The 20527-nt window shown below is 41.9% G+C and overlaps 1 protein-coding gene across 11 annotated transcripts in view; it reads left to right on the forward strand.

The window, feature by feature from the left end:
* Positions 1-391: 391 nt before the first annotated feature.
* EVL (Enah/Vasp-like) overlaps positions 392-20527 on the forward strand; it is a 174524-nt gene continuing 154388 nt past the window's right edge. For 8 of the 11 annotated variants that reach the window (XR_012416116.1, XM_073998187.1, XM_065518451.1 and 5 more), the window contains exon 1: positions 392-656. Coding sequence is in view for 7 of the 11 variants with exons in the window: in XM_045396978.2 (XP_045252913.1) it covers positions 652-656 (5 nt within the window). In the remaining 4 variants the exon portion in view is untranslated. Of the gene's footprint in view, positions 657-11310; positions 11355-14016; positions 14055-20527 lie in introns of those variants that run through there. The other 3 variants (XM_073998192.1, XM_073998184.1, XM_073998196.1) reach the window with 3 other exon arrangements.

Raw genomic sequence — 20527 nt, forward strand, 5'->3', positions numbered from 1 at the left:
TCGCAGCCTCAAGCTCGGCGCTCCCGGAGGCGCGGACGGTGGGGCCCCGCGCCTTTTGTGTCGGGCTTTGACCGCCGCGCGCGCTCATTCACCTCAGCGGCCGCGGGCGGAGGGGCGCACGCGCGCGCAGTCCCCTCGGCGGGCGGTGGGGCGCACAGCAACGCGCGTATCCTAGCTCTCGGCTGCTGGGCTGAGACTAGCCCGCACGCCCGCCCGCCTCTCCCTCGAGGACTCGGAGCCGTCTGCGCGCTCGCCAGGGGCCGCCGCCCCGAGTCTCAGACGGACGCGCACGCGCTCCCGCCGCCCGGACCCCAGCCGGCTCGCCCCCACCCCTTCCCCCTCCCCCTTCCCCGGCGGCGGCCCCCCAGCACGCGCCCGCGCACACGCCCGCGCACACGCCGGCCCGGGCACGCGCCCGCCAAGATGGCAGGGGCCGGGGCCCAGCTGTCAGTCGCCGCCGCCGCGGCCCTTCCCCGCAGCTAGCGGCCCCGACGCCCGCCCGGAGAAGATGAGCCCCCGCTGCCCCCCGCAGCCCAGTCAGACGCGGAGCCGCCGCGCCCGGGGCCGGCTCCCCCGCTAGCGCCCGCGCCCAGCGCCCCGCCGCCGCCGCCGGGTCGCCCCTGGCCGGCGCGCCCGTCCCCGGCAGCGACAATGAGGTGAGTCGGGGCCGGCGCCTCGTGGGAGGCGGCAGCGGCGAGCGTCGGAGGGGCTGGGCTGGGGCCCGCGGTGCCCCAGAGGGCGGGAAGGGGGGCGTCCAGAGGCCTGGGGGCGTCCGGAGGACCGCGGGGGCTCTGCAGAGATTCGGGGGCATTCAGAGCGCGGGAATGGCTTCGCGAGAGTCGTGGGAGCGTCTGGAGAGCCGGGAGGGTCTGTGGGGCTTGTGGGGGGTGGTGTTCTGCATGGGGCAGGCGGCGCTAGCCTTGGTTGCTTGTGGGGTCCTCTTAGGTTCCGGGGGGCCTGCGGCGGCCTAGGAGGCAGACCCCCGCGGGCAGGTGTGGCCGCGTCGCGACCGCGCGATGACCGAAGTTGGCAGAAGCCCCCGTTCGGTGCCTTCCAGTCCGGAGGAGGCTGGCCTGAAGCCCTCCGGCCTTGCCGAAGCCTCCCCCTGCCAGCGCCCAGAGCCGCGTTTGAGCTTTTACAGGGGTAGTTACCCCTTGGCTTGGAGCCAGTCACCCGCTTCGTCTCCCAATTCTCAACCCCCCTTTTTTTTCTTCTTGCACGCCAGTAAAGTGCAAGACCCCCAAATGTACCACTCATTGATGTATCACCCAGCTGGGGAGCCTGCTGGTTATCAGGCCAAGAAATAAAACCTTGCTTCTCCCAGAAGCCCGGTGCCCTCTCCTAGTCGCTAAACCCTCCCTTCCTCTCCAGACCCTGTCGTGACTTTTTTGGGGTAATCACTTTTTTTTTCCATTTGTGATTTTACTTTCTAAACACGTATCTCGTAAAAACTGTAGTTTGTAACTATTGTTTCCTTTTGTCTGTTTTGTATTATTTGTCAATGAAATAATACAGTATTCTTTTGTGTCTTGTGTTTTTTCAAGATGTTTTCGAGATCCATCCATTCCGTTGTAATCGTTATTTGTTCATTTTTATTGGTCTATAGTATTCTGTTGTAAGAATATACCACAGTGTACTCTTTCTACTGTTACTAGACATTTTAGTTGTTTCTAGCTTTGTCGGCTATTAATAATGCTGTTACGGATATTGTTTCTCTCTCCTGGTGCATTCATTTCTATTGGGTATATATCCAATAGAATTTTTAGGTCAAAAGATACGCATATCTTTAGCATTAGCAGTAAACACCAAGTTGCCAAAGTGGTTCTACGAGTTGACATTCTAACCAAAAAGTGTGTGAGAGTTCTTGGTGCTTCACATCCTTGTCAACACTTGGTATTGTCAGTCTTAAATTTTAACCATTCTGGTGATTATGAAATGATATTCCATTGTGGTTTTAATCTGTGGTTTCCTGTTGATTGATGAGGCTGAACATCTTTTCATTTTTATTTGGTATATTTTCTGGAGTGCCTGTTCACGTATCTTGCCCACATTTCTTTTGGGTTTTTGTTTGTTCGTTTTGTTTTGTTTTGAGATGGAGTCTCGCTCTGTCACCCAGGCTGGACTGCAGTGGTGCGATCTCGGCTCACTGCAACCTCTGACTCCTGGGTTCAAGCGATTCTGCTGTCTCAGCTTCCCGAGTAACTGGAATTACAGGTGCCTACCACCACACCTGGCTGATTTTTGTATTTTTAGTAGAGACGGGGTTTCACCATGTTGGCCAGGCTGGTCTCAAACTCCTGATCTTAGGTGATCAACCCGCTTTGGCCTCCCAAAGTGCTGGGATTACAGGCGTGAGCCACCGCACCCAACCTCTTTTGGCGTTTGCATGTCAAGAAAATAGTTTCCTGTAAAATATTAGAAAGCTTACATGTGTTTTCCCTTTTACAGTAAGATATATGGTTCACTTGGAATTCATTTTTGTATAACATAATGTGGTTATGTTAAATTTTATTTTTAACACCATTTTTTTCAGCACCATTTATTAAAAAGATAATCTTTTCCCCATAACTCTGTTGTACCACCTTTGTCATCTTCGAGTTTTCCCTTTGGAGTCATTTGCTTTCTGCCCGAAGAATACTCTTTAGTATTCTTCAGTGCAGGTCTGGCAACAAATTCTTAGTGTTTGTCTAAAAACGTCATTATTTATTCTTCACTGTTTTCTTTTTTTAAGTTTTATTGAGATATAATTCACATACTGTGAAATTTACCCATTTAAAGCCTATGGTTGGCCAGGCACGGTGGCTCACGCCTGTAATCCCAGCACTTTGGGAGGCCGAGGCGGGTGGATCACGAGGTCAGGAGATCGAGACCATCCTGGCTAACACGGTGAAACCCCACCTCTACTAAAAATACAAAAAATTAGCTGGGTGTGGTGGCAGGCACCTGTAGTCCCAGGTACTCTGCAGGCTGAGGCAGGAGAATGGGGTGAACCTGGGAAGCAGAGCTGGCAGTGAACCGAGATCATGCCACTGCACTCCAGCCTGGGTGACAGAGCGAGACTCTGTCTCCAAAAAATAAATAAGTAAAATAAAGCCTATGGTTTAGTGGTTTTTAGAATATTCAGTTATGCAACCATTACTACATCTAATTTTAGAACTTTTTTTCCATTTACGAAGTGTCTTTTTATTAGTTATAGAACTCTTGGTTTGCCATTGTTTTCTTTTAGCATTTTAAAAAGTAATTCACTTTATTTTTCTTGTATAAAAATCCTTAATTGTATAATAGCCGTAGCTGGAGCCTGGGTTCTGGGTTCTCTGCAGTGGAGACTCTGGTCAGTGAATTCCTAGTTTCCTAATGGGTAGACTTGGTGAATACGGTCTCCTTCCAGAGGTTGGGGGTCAGATAGCTGTTAAGTCTTACAGATGACATTAATAGTGGCCTTGGTGAAGTTGCCCAAGGTGGCAGTGCAGCCCCTGACTGAGGTGTGGCAGTCCTTAATGCCAGCCATCATCAGCAGCTTTTTGGGCACAGAGATCAAGATGAAACCATTGTCTCTGTCGGTGGAGATGAGGTGTACCAGCACAGAGCTGCAGTGGTCTGTCACCTTGCAAGGAATGCTGTGGGGCTTGCCAGTGTTGTCTCCTGAGATGCCTCTCTGCACGGGGACAGTGGAGAGCTTGGCAAAGATGATGACTCCTTGGATGGTAGTAGCTACCGACTTGGAACATTTAACACCCATACCAACATGGCTATTTTAGTCCCCAGTGGCAACAAGTGCCTTGAACGTGGACCACTGGCCAGTGCAAGTCTACATTTTTACTGGCATAATCTTAAACTCATCTTTGAGGGATGCCCCCAGGAAAAAGTCAATGATCTCAGCCTCCTTGATGGGCAGAGAGAAAAGATAGAGCTTCAGGGACTTGATCTTCATGTCCTTGACTATGCTGCCCAGTTTGATGATGGGGAGCTACTCCTTGGCCTTGGCCTTGCCACCACCAGCTCCATGGCCCCAGCCTTCACCCTGGATGCCACTGCTGTGGCCCCCCATTTTTGGGGCCTCTAGACCCTGTCACTGCACTGGTCTCATTTGCCATTTGGTGTTTTCTTGGAGAACTCTTTTAGCATTTTAAAGCTATTTCATTATCTATGACTTAGTTTCTGTTGAGAAGTCAGTTGTCTGTTGTTCCTTTGAAAGTAGTCTTTTTCACTGGCTGTTTTTAAAGTTCTCTCTGTCTTTGGTTTTCAGCAATTTTTCTTTACTGTCCCTAGTATGGATTTCTTTTTATTTATAATTAGAGTTTTTAGGGATTCTTGAATTTGTGGCTTCATGTCTTCCATTGGTTTTGGAAATCATCAGCCATTAGTACTTCAGTTATTTCTTCTGCCACATTTTCTCTTACCTTTCCTTCAGGGCTACAATGATATATGTGAGACCATCGGTTCCCAACTTTTTTGGCACCAGGGACTGGTTTTATGAAAGAAAATTTTTCCATGGGGGGTTAGGGGGTCGTTTCGAGATAAGACTGTTCCACCTCAGATCATCAGGCATTAGCTTCTCATAAGGAGTGTACAACCTAGATCCTTGCATGCACAGTTCACAGTAGGGTTCACGCTTCTATTAGAATGTAATGCTGCAGCTCATCTGACAGGAGGCAGATTGCAGGCGGTAATGCTCACTCATCTGCCACTCACCTCCTGCTGTGCGGCCTGGTTCCTGACAGGCCACGGACCGATACTAGTTTATGGCTAGGGGTTGGGGACCCCCATGTTAGTCCATTTCACTATATCTTCTATGTCTCCTAACTGTTTCTCTGCGTTTTACATGTTTCTCTTTCTGTTCTTTATTCTGGTTATCTCCTTCTCACTAACTGTCTCTCTCCATCCCCCCTCCTCTGCTGTATATAATCTGCTGTTTAAACCATCCATTGAGTTTTTAATTTCAGGGTTTTAAAATATTATTTTTAAATTTCTTTTTTGTTTTTTATTTTTATTATTTTTCAGAGTCTCATTCCTTTGCTCAGGCTAGAGTGCAGTGGCTCAGTCATGACTCTCTACAGCCTTAAACTCCCACCTTTGCCTCCCAAGTAGCTGCTACTACAGGCACACACCCTCATGGCCAGCTTTTATTTATTTATTTATTTAAGTGTCAGAGTCTTGCTGTGTTGCCCAGGCTGTTCTCAAACTCTTGGCCTCCGGTGATACTCCTCCCTCAGCCTCCCAAAGTGCTAGGATTACAGGCATAAGCCATTGTGCCCAGCTGATTTTTATATTTCTGTTTGTTTCTGTTTTGTAGTTCCAAGCTATCTGCCAAAATTATCAATCTTGTCTTTTATCTCTTTTAACATAGTAAGTGTAATTATCTTAAAGTCCGTGTTCAATTATGGCAGTATCTGTTAGTTGTTTCCAGTGTCTGTTTCTGTTGATTTTCGTTCATATTGTCTTGTCTCCTTATGTGCCTAGTGGTTTTTTTTAAATGTGTGATAAACATCCTATTTGCAGAATTATTTGTAGGAATAATTTGAGATCTAAGATGATGCTTTTCTTCCAGAGATAATTCACATTTGCTGTTGTCAGGCACATGGGAGCACTTACAAGCGGGAATGCCTTCAGTACGGTTTCAGGAATTGAAATATCTCTAAGCTGAGCTGCAGTTCTTGTGAAGGCAAACCTGTTCTGTTCACTTTTCCTCCTAATGTTTTCTTCTTTGCCAGCACCTTCACTCTCCACCCCAACACCAAACTGTTAGCATTCCCTTCGGAATCGATAAACAGCCTTCAGGAAAATTAGCCTCAAACACTGAGCTCACCTTCTCAGGCTCTGACTCGCTTTCCTCCCCCATGCCTCCAGGCAGGTATTTCTTACATTTTTCCCAGCTTTTCTAGTTCTTTTTTTTTTTTTTTTTTTTTTTTTTTTTTTTTTTTTTTTTTTTTTTTTGAGACGGAGTCTCGCTCTGTCGCCCAGGCTGGAGTGCAGTGGCCGGATCTCAGCTCACTGCAAACTCCGCCTCCCGGGTTCACGCCATTCTCCGGCCTCAGCCTCCCGAGTAGCTGGGACTACAGGCGCCCGCCACCTCGCCCGGCTAGTTTTTTGTATTTCTTAATAGAGACGGGGTTTCACCGTGTTAGCCAGGATGGTTTCGATCTCCTGACCTCGTGATCCGCCCGTCTCGGCCTCCCAAAGTGCTGGGATTACAGGCTTGAGCCACCGCGCCCGGCCTTTTCTAGTTCTTTTTAGGTAGAGGATTGTTCTGATTTCCTTAGTCCACAGTTACTAGCAGTAAAAGTCCCTGATTTTTGCATTTTTAGGAACAGTTTGAGTCAATATTCAGTTGTGGAGATTCATGCTACCAGGTTATGGAAGCTGTAGAGAACAGTGACACCTATTTTCTTGTGTTCTGTCCTAATTGTATTAGATTCTGCCAGTTTGTGAAATACTTTTGGAATCAAGATAACTTTAAGAATAAATCTTTAGCTCTCCTTAATACATAATTAATTGAAAAAATAGCAGTTTAGCTCAGGTCATTACTATAAAGCAAAATATTTGGGGGGCAGGTACTTTTATCTCCTTTCCGTGGTTCCTTTCTCCTGTCTTGATTTCCTTATTTATTTGATAAAAATTATGCTCTAACCAGTCCTCCTGAATAGAAATTTAATTTATTTTTTATTTTTATTATTTTTTTTTAGACTGAGTCTCACTCTGTTGCCTAGGCTGGAGCGCAGTGGTGCAATCTCAGCTCACTGCAACCTCCATCTCCCGGGTTCAAGTGATTCTCCTGCCTCAGCCTCCTGAGTAGCTGGGATTACAGGCACCCACCACTACATGCAGCTAATATTTTGTATTTTTAGTAGAGATGGGGTTTCCCTATGTTGACCAGGCTGGTCTCAAACTCCTGACCTCGTGATTCACCCACCTTGGCCCCCCAAAGTGTTGGGATTATAGGTGTGAGCCACCATGCCCAGCCAGAAGGTTTAATTTTTGAGTCAACAATAGCATAAGAGCATTCTCAGATCTCATTCTTTGGGATCTGAAAAAGTCCCAAAGACTTTTTGGCCAGGCACGGTAGCTCATGCCTGTAATCCCAGCACTTTGGGAGGCCGAGGCAGGCAGATCACCTGAGGTCAGGAGTTCAAGACCAGCCTGTCCAACATGGTGAAACCCTCATCTCTACTAAAAATACAATAGTTAGCCAGGCGTGGTAGTGGGCGCCTGTAATCCCAGCTACTTGGAGGCTGATGACGCAGCAGAATCACTTGAACCTGGAAGGCGGAGGTTACAGTAAGCTGAGATCTTGCCTTTGCACTCCAGCTTGGGTGACAGCGAGACTCTGTCTCAAAAAAAAAAAAAAAAAAAAAGTCATGGATGTAGAAATAAAAGTTCTTAGTGGTTTTTCCAGAATGAAGAACCATTTTTTCTTTTCTTTTTTTAAAGTCAATCATTTTTTTACACAGATTTTTAAAATTGCTACAGACAGTTTAACATGGTTCTCCATTGCAGACTGCTTATAGTTAAATACCTGTACATGTATATTTACCTGTACCTGAAGTACTTGGCTTTAGTACATGGATTTAAATGAGTCCAGGGGGACTATTCATTACCTTTGTTGTCAGATTTGATTTGATTATTTGTAAGCAATTTGTTTTACCTATGATAACACTTCCTTTTTCTTCAGTCCTAGGTTTTTAAAATGAAAGTAGCGTATTATTTCTCTTGATATATACTCTCATGAGAGTATATAGAGATGACCTATTGCTAAAAGTCCAAAATGTAACATCCAAACTGTGTTCCTTTTGGAGCATCTCAGGAAGCCACATGCTGGAGATGCATTCTAACACTCGAGGCACATGTCCACTTATTTTAGTGAAAAAGTACTATTGAATCAACTTATTCAGATAAAGTACTATTGAATCAACTTATTCAGATAATGAAGTCTAAGTCTGAATTTTTCTTTATTTTCTAGACTACTGCCTGAATTCTTGTTTCTCTTTTTCTAACAGACTCTATTATGTATTTTCATATTTTCATTGATAAATCATTTTTTGAAGGCTTACTGTTGTCTGGTACTGGATTAGATGGGGTAAGGAGGTGGAAAGAACTAGACACTCCCATCCCCCACTCTCACCGCCCATCCACAAATAATCCCCATACCTAAAAGATTTACAGAAACTTACTGGGTCTTTCTGCAGTTGAAAACAAACAAATAAAAAAACCCTCCCACATATACACAATATGCAATCTATTTCTACTTATATATTTGAGTAATTTATCTATCAGGAACATTCTCTTCTGTGAACATTTTCCCTATCTGCTTTTAAAGATTTAGATACAGAAGTTTAAAAAATTTTAGGTCATTAAGTTTTGTTCCTGATGATTTTTCCATATTTCTGACATTTAGGATATTGTTCTTCTAGAATTTTAATTATTAAACTTTTTTTTTTTTCGGTTATACGTGAAGTTGGCCCTCTGTATCTGTTGATTCTGCATCTGTAGGTTGAACCAACCTTGGATGGACTTTTTTTTTTAAAAAAGGATGGTTGTGTCTATACTGAACATGTACTGACATTTTTTCTTGTCATTATCCCCTAAATAATATAGTATAGCAACTATTTATATAGCATTTCCATTGTATTAGGTGTTATAAAGTAATCTAGAGATGATTTAAGGTATATGGGAAGATATACCTGGGCTATATGCAAATATGACTCCATTTTACGTAAGGGATTTGAGCATCTGCAAACTTTGGTATCTGAGATGGGTCCTGGAACCAGACTCCTGTGGATACTGAGTATGACTGTATAACAGTTTTAAAAATTCATTCTTCAGATGGTCTGAAATATGAGGTAGAGACTGAAATTACATTTTTCTCAAAATTGCTGGTCAGATACTTGATCATATCAGTAGTTTATATGGTAGAGATAACAGCAACATTTTTTGGGTTGGACGTCCGTGCAGGCATCTGGATCCCAGCATCCCGGGGCATGTGGTTGTAGCTGGTAATGTCTGCATGCGTGAGAATCACCTCTAATTCTCAGAAAACTTACCTGTCTCCCCCAGGGCCAGCCTTGTATATGTGAGGCATGGCCAGTCCAGCCTGTCAGCAGGTCTGGTTATGAGCCAAGAACCGCTTCATCTGGGCCAACGGCACCTTATTGATATTGGAGTTCTACAGAACGCAGTGTGATTGCAGAATACAGTATAAAATAAACAGGTACAAACACAGTCCTCATTTCTCACCTTTAGCCTGTACTAGCTATCACAGTTGGGTCCAAATATATTTCTGAACCCAGTGCTGCAAATTGCGGGTGCAGGGCATTTCTTAAGGTGGCTTTTGTAAGGACTGTAGGGATTCTGTGTGTATCTTTCCAGGCTCTCTTGTTCTGTCTGCCTGTTCTTAGGCCTGTGCCATTACCATACCTTGTGGACAGTGATTATAATTTGAGCGGCATCATTGTTTGATTAGTGTTTTGAATTTTGCTGGTTTGGTGATTTTGTTTGTATTTAATTTATACATTTGTTTTTTGCTTATCTAGTTATATAAGCATAAGACATTTAAACTTAGTTTTATAGTTGTGTATATAAGCTGGGTGTGGTGTCACATGCCTGTAATCCCAGCTACTCGGAGGCTGAGCAGGAGGATGGCTTGGGGCCAAAAGTTTGAGACCAGCGATGTGGGGGGTGTGTGGGGAGGTAGGCAACATAGTGAGATCCTATCTCAAAAAAAAAAAAAAGAAAAGGTGCAGGCATCTGTTTTTTAGGCTTTTGGCTGGCACTTCTGTTGATTAAGAAAAATAATAGGCCAGGCATGGTGGCTCCCACCTGCAATCCCAGCACTTTGGGAGGTCGAGGTGGCGGATGGATCACCTGAGGTCAGGATTTCGAGACCAGCCTGGCCAACGTGGTGAAACCCCGTCTCTACTAAAAATACAAACATTAGCCAGGCGTGGTGGTGGGTGCCTGTAATCCCAGCTGCTTGGGAGGCTGAGGCACTAGAATCACTTGAACCTGGGAGGCGGAGGTTGCAGTGAGCTGAGATCATGTCATTGCACTCCGGCCTGGGCAACAGAGTGAAACACTGTCTCAAAAATAAAATAAAAAAAAAAGAAAAATAATAATTATATATAAGCCAAATAAATAGAAATTAAGTCATATTGTTTCACATACAGATTTTTCCCCTTTAAAGAGAATATGTGAACTGCCCATGTTTGAGGAGCCTTGCAGTAGACTCACCCTGGAGATACAGTGGGTGCACAATAAAGCCGTAAAGCAAATATTGTAAGAAAGCAAGTCACAGGAATTGTTTTGTTTCCAAGTGCATATAAAAGTTATGTTTACACTATACCATAGTCTGTTAGGTGTGCAGTATCACTGTGTCTAGAAAATGTACATACCTTCATTAGAAAACACCTTATTGCTTAAAAATGCTAGCAAAGTGAGCATAGGGTATTGGAAAAAATGATGCCAATAGATTTGCTCAGTGCAGTTGCTACAAACCTTCAATTGGTAAAGCAATACCTGTGAAGCTCAATAAAGTGAAGCGCAATGAAACGAGATCTGTCTGGATAAGCTTGATGAAGGGACTCTTGAGTTGCCAAATGAATATATCGCAAATGCTATAGTAAGAGTGATGGTAACTCAGGGGAAAGCACTTCCAGCTGATGTGGGAGTGAGGGTGAGAAGAGTGGCTGGTCCCTTCATGAAACAGTTAAGTAGAGTTTGAAAATAGAATGGTATAATATAAAGAAAACAATACAAGTCAGCATAGATCCTGCTCTTTACAGATAACCACATCAAACCTGTGGTGTAGTTCCTTTATCATTCCCAGGTATAAGTGAAACATTTTTACAAAATTGAAAGTGTACTGTTTATTTGTATTGGGCATTGTACATTTAATATATATGCACTCCCCCCTTACTAAATATTCTTTGAAAACAGTTAAAATAGCTGAATAATAGTCTGTCAGATCGTATGCTATATATTTTAATGGTATTTTGGGGACCAAAGGGTATAAACATTTTAAAGGCTATCAATATGTACTACCAGAATGTTAATTTTAAAGGAGAGAGAAAGAGATTAATGAATAGAAGTTTAATCCTTGAGGTTTAACTTGGAGGTTCTCCCAAAAACAAAGCAAGCACCGAAGGAAGGACTTTGGAAAGGAATCAGAAGAGAGAAGTAAATGGAGTTAAGAGGGAGAGGGGGGGAAAATTACTTACTTTGAAATGGTGTAGTTCTGCCTACTCACCAGTGGAGGGAGCCCTGTTCCCAGTTCCTCTGTAAGCGATTCATACGAAGATGTATTGTCTTTGTCTCTAGGGCTGCGTGAAAGACATCTACTCTTCAGTTTGCAGTTAATGTAGGTATGTAAAGGGACTTCTTAAAAAGAATTTGAGTTAGATTTAAAATGTTTTAGTTTAATTTAACCCCCGTATACTAAGCAGCCTGGGTTTTAGAGTCAGACCTGGATTCTGCCCCAGAGGTACTGCTTATCAGCTAACTTGACTTTTAGCAATTTACTTAACCTTTATGAGTCTTCATTTTTCTCAACTATAAATGAGGACAGTTCACTTTCTTCAGAGGGTTTTGTGAGGATCAAATGAGAATACATGAAAAGTTCTTAGCTTATGATAGTCCATAAAGGTTAGTTATCTGCCCTACTCCACCCCACCCCAGCCTCACCACCCTGTATTTATTTTCTAGGGTTTATCTTCCATGAGGGTATGGGACAATTCTGGTTTCAAATATTCTGCCCTTTTATCAGATGACTATATAACTTACCTTCATATATGATATAAATTTTGGTTTAGAAACTGCAGTTGCTATTGATGCATCAACTTCTAAGAAAGATTCAGGGATATTCCCTGTGAAACATGAAATAGACAAAATAAAGATAAAACAGGAGACATAATATTTGGGGGTAGAGGAGATAATTGTACCAGAAAACTTAGATTAAGAAATAGTTACTTCAGTCGAGCACACTTAGCTGTGAAATTCATGAAAGTCATGGCAAAAAGGGAAACATAAGCCACTGTGTGCCTCCTTGGGTAATAAAGGAGAGATGTGCCATTTTATAGCTCTAAAGGTGTGTTTTCTATGGATCTTAAAGAGACAGTGGACCTTACAAGAGTTTACACGCTTCTCCAGTCCTTTTCCCATGTGATTTATTTGTCCTGGGCCTCTTCTTTAAAAGGTTCCAGCACTCTCAGCCATTCTCTGGGTCCTGCCTACTACTCTGCTGCTTTTGTAGAGCTGTGTTTATTGCACTTCTCTTCTCTTCTCCCTTCTCTCTCAAAGAATTCTTAAATAAGAAAAGGTCTGATGAACTAAATCATGCAAGTTGATCTCAGTCTAGCTGCTTCCTTTTCCTCTTTACCTTGCTAACTTCTTAGCCTTCAAATCTTAGTTGAAACATCACTTCTTCAGGGAGGCAGCCTTTGACCCTTAGCCTAGCTGAGGGTCCTTTCCTGTTAATTACCTTTGTGATATCCCATATTTCCTCTTCGGTAACTGTTTATATGTAATTACTTAAAATTTCTCTGATCTACTGAAGGCTTTATAAAGGCAGAGATTATGCTTGTTTTGATCTCTGCTAGAACCCCAGAGCCTAGCACTGGTACTTGGCACTTGGTAGATGTTTAATAAAACATTGACACTGCCACCTATACCTAAGATGGATAGTTGATTGTGGCATTCATCCCAGTTTGGCATGGATCCTTCTAAGGACAACATTTCAGGTAGCCTCCCCCAAATAGTAGAAGCTAGCATCCAAGCGAAAGCTATTTTATTATGTGCTTAATGACTTAATGCATTACTGGAGTGACAGTGATTTAGTCTATTGTGTCCTTACTGCTGCCATAAGTCATGATTTGTTTGGTGATGTGTGGATGGGTATTTTTTTCTGTGATTTCTTTGTAAGGACATTATCCACTGTAACCCTTAGTATCCCAGATGTTTCTCGAACTTGAATATGCATAGGAATCACTGGGGGCATGTGTACTTATGTATGTGTCTTTCCAAAATGGAGACACAGCCCCATCCCCAAGGATGAATGAATGCTTTTCTTTCTTTCTTTTTTAAATTAATAGACTTTGTATTTTAGAACAGTTTTAGATTTATAGAAAAATTGAGAAGGTAGTACAGAGAGTTCCTGTACACCTCCTGCACACATATAGTTTCTCCTGTTATTAACATCTTATATTAGTATGATACATTATTACTGATAAGTTGTTATTATTTGAGACGGAGTTTTGCTCTTGGTTGCCCAAGCTGGAGTGCAGTGGTGCGAACTTGGCTCACTGCAACCTCCACCTCCCAGTTTCAAGCGATTCTCCTGCCTCAGCCTCCCGAGTAGCTGGGATTACAGGTGTGCTTCACCACACCCAGCTGATTTTTTTATATTTGTAGTAGAGACTGAATTTCACCATATTGGCCAGGTTGGTCTCAAACTCCTGACCTCAGGTGATCCATCCGCCTGGGCCTCCCGAGTAGCTGGGATTACAGGCATGAGTCACTGTGCCCAGCTGACATTATTATTAATTAAAGTCCAGCATTTATTCAAGTTTCCTTTGTTTCTACCCAATATCCCTTTTCTGTTCCAGGATCCCATTCAAGACATTAGTTTAGTTTGTGTATAACAATGTTAAGTTGTTATATCTCTTTATGCTCCTCTTGGTGGTAATGGTTTCTCAGACTTATTTAATTTTAATCATATTTGCTTACATTTTTGCTTGACAGATACATACATATTGAGTACCTACTACATGCAAGATAGTGGGGCTAGGGATAGAGAGCTATGGAGACCTACATAAGCCTCAAGGAGTTTGTAGCCAAGAAGAATAGCATGGGGCATATGAGATGAAAGTGTCAGAAATGAAAAGTTATGTTATGAATGACATAATTTTTATTTATTATTATTATTACGTTTGAGATGGGCCTAGGGGAACTGGTAGGATTTTGACTGGGCTTATCTTCTGTTTTGGTTCTTCACCTTTGTACTTCCTTGAACTGTTCTATTCTTTCTTCCAGTTGGCTTTTCAGATGCTTGAAGACAATGGACTTCAGTAAGTCTTGCCTTTTCTTGGTTAAAAGTCCTTGGTCTTGGTCAGGCACGGTGGCTCATGCCTGTAATCCCAGCACTTTGGGAGGCTGAGGTAGGTGGATCACCTGAGGTCGGGAGTTCGTGATCAGCCTGACCAACATGGAGAAACCCTCTCTCTACTAAAAATACAAGATTAGCTGGGTATGGTGGCGCATGCCTGTAATCCCAGCTACTCAGGAGGCTGAAGCAGGAGAATCGCTTGAACCCAGGAGGTGGAGGTTGCAGTGAGCCAGGATCGCACCATTGCACTCTGGCCTGGGCAACAAGAGTGAAACTCCTTCTCAAAAAAGAAAAGTCTTTGTTCTTTTAACCATTTGTTACTAATTAGCGGTCCTTCTGTAGACCTTCCTTTCACTGAGCTCTGGCCTGCTGAAGTCCTTTAGCAATTTAGATCTCTAACTTTGGCTTGAACGCAGAAAGTTGTTCGACCTAGCACACAAATGAAACGCTGAATACAAAACACAAACATACTACACCTTGGAGCGTCTTTGCTAATAGATCAAAATCAAATGTATTGGCTGGGCACGATGGCTTATGCCTGTAATCCCAGCACTTTGGGAGGCCGAGGCGAGTGGATCACCTGAAGTCAGGAGTTCAAGACCAGCCAGACCAACATGGCTAAACCCCGTGCCTGCTAAAAATATAAAAATTAGCCGGACGTAATGGCATGCACCTGTAGTCCCAGCCACTCGGGTGGGTGAGGCATGAGAATTGCTTGAACCCAGGAGGTGGAGGTTGTGGTGAGCTGAAATTACGCCACTGTACTCTAGCCTGGGTGACAGAGTGAGACTCTGTCTCAAAAAAAAAAAAAAGAAAAAAAGATCAAATTTATCCACTGGCACTGTGTCCTTCTACCAGCTGAGATTTCTAAGAGAACAGCTTCAGGGTCCCGTTTATGAACATTTTGTTTCCTGGGAAGAAGGAAAATGCTCTCCTCAATTTGTATCATTAAGCAAAGTCAAACTGTAAGCAACAGACTGAATCAGATAGAGTGTCCCAATTAGAGGAGCAGCACTAGGAAGAGAACCAGCTGGTGCCTTCACAAGATCAGAGTGATATGCTTCAGAGTGTCCAAGGCTATGGGTGATGAGGCAGCATGACTGTGAAGTGCACATATGGTAGTAATTCCACAAATATTTATTGAGTTCATTGTGCTGATTTCTGGACTATGAATTGAAGACATGGTTTTCTATACATGTAGCCTAGTTCCAAGGAGATAGAGCATAGGTATGTGCAATTCAGCATGTCTACAACTGGACTTACTAACCCTACATTTATGAGCAATTGTTTTTTGACAAGAGTGCGAGACAATTCAATGGGGGAAAATAGCCTTTTCAACAAAAACTGGTACAAAATACCCACATACAAAGGAATACAATTGGACCCTACCTCACACCATATACAAAATTCAACTTAAAGTAGATTGTAAACTTAAGTGGAAGAACTAAAACTTTAGAACTCATATAGGAGAAAATACAAGAGTAAATCTTGTGACCTTATGTTAGACGATGGTTTCTTAGAAATAGCACCAAAAGCACAAATGACCAATAAATAAATAAAATTGGATTTCATCAATATTAAAAATGTTTCTGCTGAAAATGGTACTATCAATAAAGCGACAGGACGATTCTCATAATGGGAGAAAATATTTGCAAATCATATATCTGATAAGAGATTTATATCTAGAATATATGAAGAACTCTTATATTTTGCTATGGTCTAAAAGTTTGTGTGCTCCCAAAATTTGTATGTTGAAATACTACCCCCCCAAGATTATATTATTAAGAAGTGGGGCCTTTGGAATATGATTAGGTCATGAGGGTTGAACTGTCATATATGGGCTTAGTGTCTTTATAAAAGAGGTTAGAGGCCGGGTGTGGTGGATCACGCCTGTAATCCTAGCACTTTGGGAGGCTGAGATGGGTGAATCAGCTGAGGTCAGGAGTTCGAGACCAGCCTGGCCAACATGGTGAAACCCCGTCTCTACTAAAAATACAAAACTTAACCTGGCACTGTGGCACATTCCTGTAATCCCAGCTACTTGGGAGGCTGAGGAAGGAGAATCACTTGAACCTGGGAAGTGGAGGTTGCAGTGAGCCGAGATTGCACCACTGCCCTCCAGCCTATGTGACAGGAGTGAGATTCCATCTTAAGTAAACAAACAAACAAACAAATAAATAAAAGGTGTTTGAGGGAGCTTGTTTGCCTCTCCTAGCATGTGAGGATGCAGCAAGAAGGCTCTATGAGGAAAAGGCCTTCAACAGATAGTTAATTTGCTGGTGCCTTCATCTTGGACTTCTCAGCTTCTAGAACTGTGAGAAATAAATGTTGTTTATAAGCCACACAGTTTCTGGTATTTTTGTTATAGCAGCTTGAATAGACTAAGACATCTCAACAATGAAAAGACAACCCGATTTTTTTTTTTTTTTTTTTTTTTTTTGAGACGGAGTTTCACTCATGTTGCCCAGGCTGGAGTGCAATGGCGTGATCTCGGCTCACCAATACCTCCGCCCCCTGGGTTCAAGCAATTCTCCTGCTTCAGCCTCCCAAGTAGCTGGGATTACAAGCATGCACCACCACGTCTGGCTAATTTTGTATTTTTTTAGTAGAGATGGGGTTTCTCCATGTTGGTCAGGCTACTCCCAAACTCCTGACCTCAGGTGATCTGCCCACCTCGGCCTCCCGAAGTGCTGTGATTACAGGCGTGAGCCACCGCCTGATTTTAAAATGGGCAAATGAGTTGAATAGATACCTTCCTGAAGAAGATACACAGATGGCCAGTAAGCACTTGAAAAGGCGCTTAGCATCATTAGACAAGAGGAAATGCAAACCAAACCACAATGAGATACCATTTCATACTCACTAGGATGGTTTGAATTAAAAAAATAATAACAAATGTTGGTGAGAATGAGAATAACCCTTACACATTGGAAATGTGGATAAACCTCACATATTGGAGCCCTCATACATTGCTGGGGAGTGTAAAATGGTGCAGCTGCTTTGGAAAACAGTTTGTCAGTTTTTCAGTTTTTAGACATAGAGTTACGCTATGACCTATCAGTTGCACTCGTAGGAAGATAGCCAAGAGAAATTAGAGCATATCTCTACACAGAACTTACACACAAATGATCATAGTGTTATTCATGATAGCCTCAAAGTAGAAACAACCCAAATGTTCATGAATCGATGAATGGATAAACAAAATGTGGTATATGCATACAGTGCAATAAAAAGTAATGAAATACTGATACTGATATAACATGGATGAACATTGGAAACATTATGCTCAATGAAAGGTGCAGTCACAAAAGACCACATGTTGTATGATTCCATTTACATGAAATGTCCGAAATAGGCAAATCTATAGAGACAGAAAGTAGATTAGTGGTTGCTTGGGTGGGTGGAGGGTATGGGACTGAGGGTCAGTTTGAGAATGGGGAGTAACTACTAATGAGCACAAGATTTCTATTGGAGATAATGCCAGTATTGCAAGATTGGATTATGGTAATGGTTGCACAATTCTGTGAATATCCTAAAAACCATTGTATACTTTAAATGGGTGAATTTTATGGGAAAAAAAAAATCTGTTCCTCAGTAAATCTTTTTTAAAACAACTGAACTCACTGTGTTCCTTCCCAGACTTGTCTTTTTTCAGAACCTTTATTCCCAGAGATACACACTTTGTGATCCAAAATAGAAACCTGGAGGTGTGATGGAGTGTCTCGATTCCCTCCTGTCACATCCAGGTGTCTTTATCATTTCTTCTTCCTCAATAATCTCTTTTGTTTGTCTCCATCTCCCCAGGGCCATGATACTGATTTAAGTCAGGTCTTCATCATTATTAAAACGCCATAATTATATTCCACTTTTGTTTTCTACATCTTAAAATGTCTCATCTGTGCTTTGTTGTAGTACTCAAATGTGAGTTAATATTTTCTTCCTAGGTTTCTTGAGGATATTCCCGTATGTTTATAATAAAGTCCTAACTCCTAGAGAGTATGCAAAGTCTTGGTGAGCTGACCTCTTTGAAGACTCTCCAGATGTAATCTCTTCTGTTTTCCCTGTTATAAGGAATCCACCCTCATATATTTTTTATACATCTTTTACCTTGTATATAATACTCGTTCTGATTGTAGTGCCACATTTCAGGTGATCAGCAGTTACATGGTGGCTGCCATATTGGACAGCACAGATTATAGACCATTTTCATTATTGTGGACAGTTCTAATAGACAGTACTGGTCTAATACCTGGCATAGCTTACTGTGGCACTCAGTAAATATCTGGTAAATGAATGAATGTAATCATAGCTATTATCTGTGGCAGGTATTCACCCAGCTCCTGCTTTTATACTTGTAATAGTAAGTCAGTCCGTGGATTATGAGGCAATTTATTACTATTGAATTGAATTACTAAACTAGCCCTAGTTATTTTTTCCTTCCCCTTATACTCAGCTAGTATTTGCTCCTCTGAAATTTTTACTGTTGACCCAACTTTTGCATAATTCAAAACAGCACCCAAGAACTAAAATATGGCAATCATTTCCCCCAAGTCGTCTCTTCTCTAGGTTAAACACTTTGTTTACTTAAGCTTTGTATAACATGATCAGAGTAATCCATGAAGGCTGGAGTCACTTTTCCAAACTCCTGTTAATGTTGGTATTTTGACCTCCTCCCTGAATCACAAATATTCTTAATGACATCTAGAATGGTGAATCTTTTCAGAAGATTTTCAATTTACTTTGCTCAGATTCATCTTCTGGCATATACTAGGATATCAACGAAGTTCAGAAAACTTGCTTAACAATAATTTATTTTCAGTGTTCTCTCTTTTTTAATTTTAATTTTTATTGTAAAAACATTAAACCCACCGTCTTAACCATGTTTAAGTGTACAGTTCTTTAGTGTTAAGTATATGCACATTGTTGTCCAGTAGATCTCTAGAACTTTTTTATCTTGCAAAATTGAAACTCTAAGCCCCGTTAAACACTAATTCCCACTCTCCCTCTCCTGACAACCCTTGGCACCTACCTTCTTTCCATTTCTATGATTTTGACTACTTTAAATACTTAAACTGAGTGAAATCATATAGCATTTGTCCCTTTGTGACTAGCTAATTTCACTTAGCATAATACCCTTGAGTTTCATCCATATTGTAGCATATGACCAGATGTCCTTTTTTTAAAGGCTGCAAGATATTATACTCCATATATATATAGAGAGAGAGAGAGATGCCACTTTTAAAAAAGTCATTCATTGTCAATGGAATTTGGGTTGCTTCCACTCTTGGCTATTGTGAATAATTCTGTAGTGAACATGAGTATGCAGATACCTCTTCAAGATCCTACTTTGCATTCTTTGGATACATACCCAGAAATGGTTCTGGATATATATATATATATGGGGAGTGTGTATGTGTGTGTACCCAATTGTATATAGAGCTGTATGTATATAGATGACCCTTGAACAACATGGGTTTGAACTATGCTGGTCTGCTTATATGCAGATTTTTTTCAATAAATATATTGGAAAAACTTTTTGGAGATTTGTGACAATTTGAAAAAAACTTGGAGATGAATTGCCACCCACTGAGGCAGCAAGATCAACCCCTCCCCTTCCTCCTCCTCAGCCTCTCAACACAAAGACAAGGATGAAGACATTTATGATTATCCATTTCCACTTAGTGAATAGTAAATATATTTTCTCTTATGAGTTTCTTAACATTTTCTTTCTCTAGCTTATTTTAGTTTAACCCTTTTCCTGTTTAGAAAAAGTGCAGCTCACTGCCAACGCTCATTTAATTTTACGTAAACACACTCTTTGAGGCTGAAGCAAATCTGATTGATTTTCTATGTGAAAATAAAATATAAAAACTGTTGTCGGAGTTATTTCTAAACAAAGTAACATCAGAATCATCTGAATCATCAGAATCGTCTGTTTTGGAAAAATCAGATTCATCAAATGAATCTTTGGCCAACAACTGAGAATGATGTTAACATCACACATAGGAATGCGGTATTTTCTAGGATTTGGCATTTTCAGCAATTGAGAATTACTGTATTTTGTAAATGGAAATAACACTACTAAAAACAGAATGCTATAAATAGAATGATATCTTTTGTTTCCAAAGTTGATATACTAGAGCAATGCGAAAATAATAATAAAAGCAAGATATTTCCTGGCAAAGTTATCTCAGGGTAATCGCAGCAACCACAGGCGCTGCCAGCAAGTATGCTTGGGGCAAAGGGGAAAAGGGTTAAGAATACAGTATGTAATACATACATGTAACTTATAAAAGATGTGTTAATGACTGTTTATGTTATTAGTAAGGCTTCCAGTCAACAGTAGGCTATTAGTAGTTAAGATTTTGGGGAGTCAAAGTTATACGTAAATTTTCAGCTGTGTGGTGGGAGGGCAGGAGTTTGCACCCTAACCCC

The sequence above is a fragment of the Macaca fascicularis genome, chromosome 7, assembly GCF_037993035.2.
Source record: "Macaca fascicularis isolate 582-1 chromosome 7, T2T-MFA8v1.1".
NCBI lineage: Eukaryota > Metazoa > Chordata > Mammalia > Primates > Cercopithecidae > Macaca > Macaca fascicularis.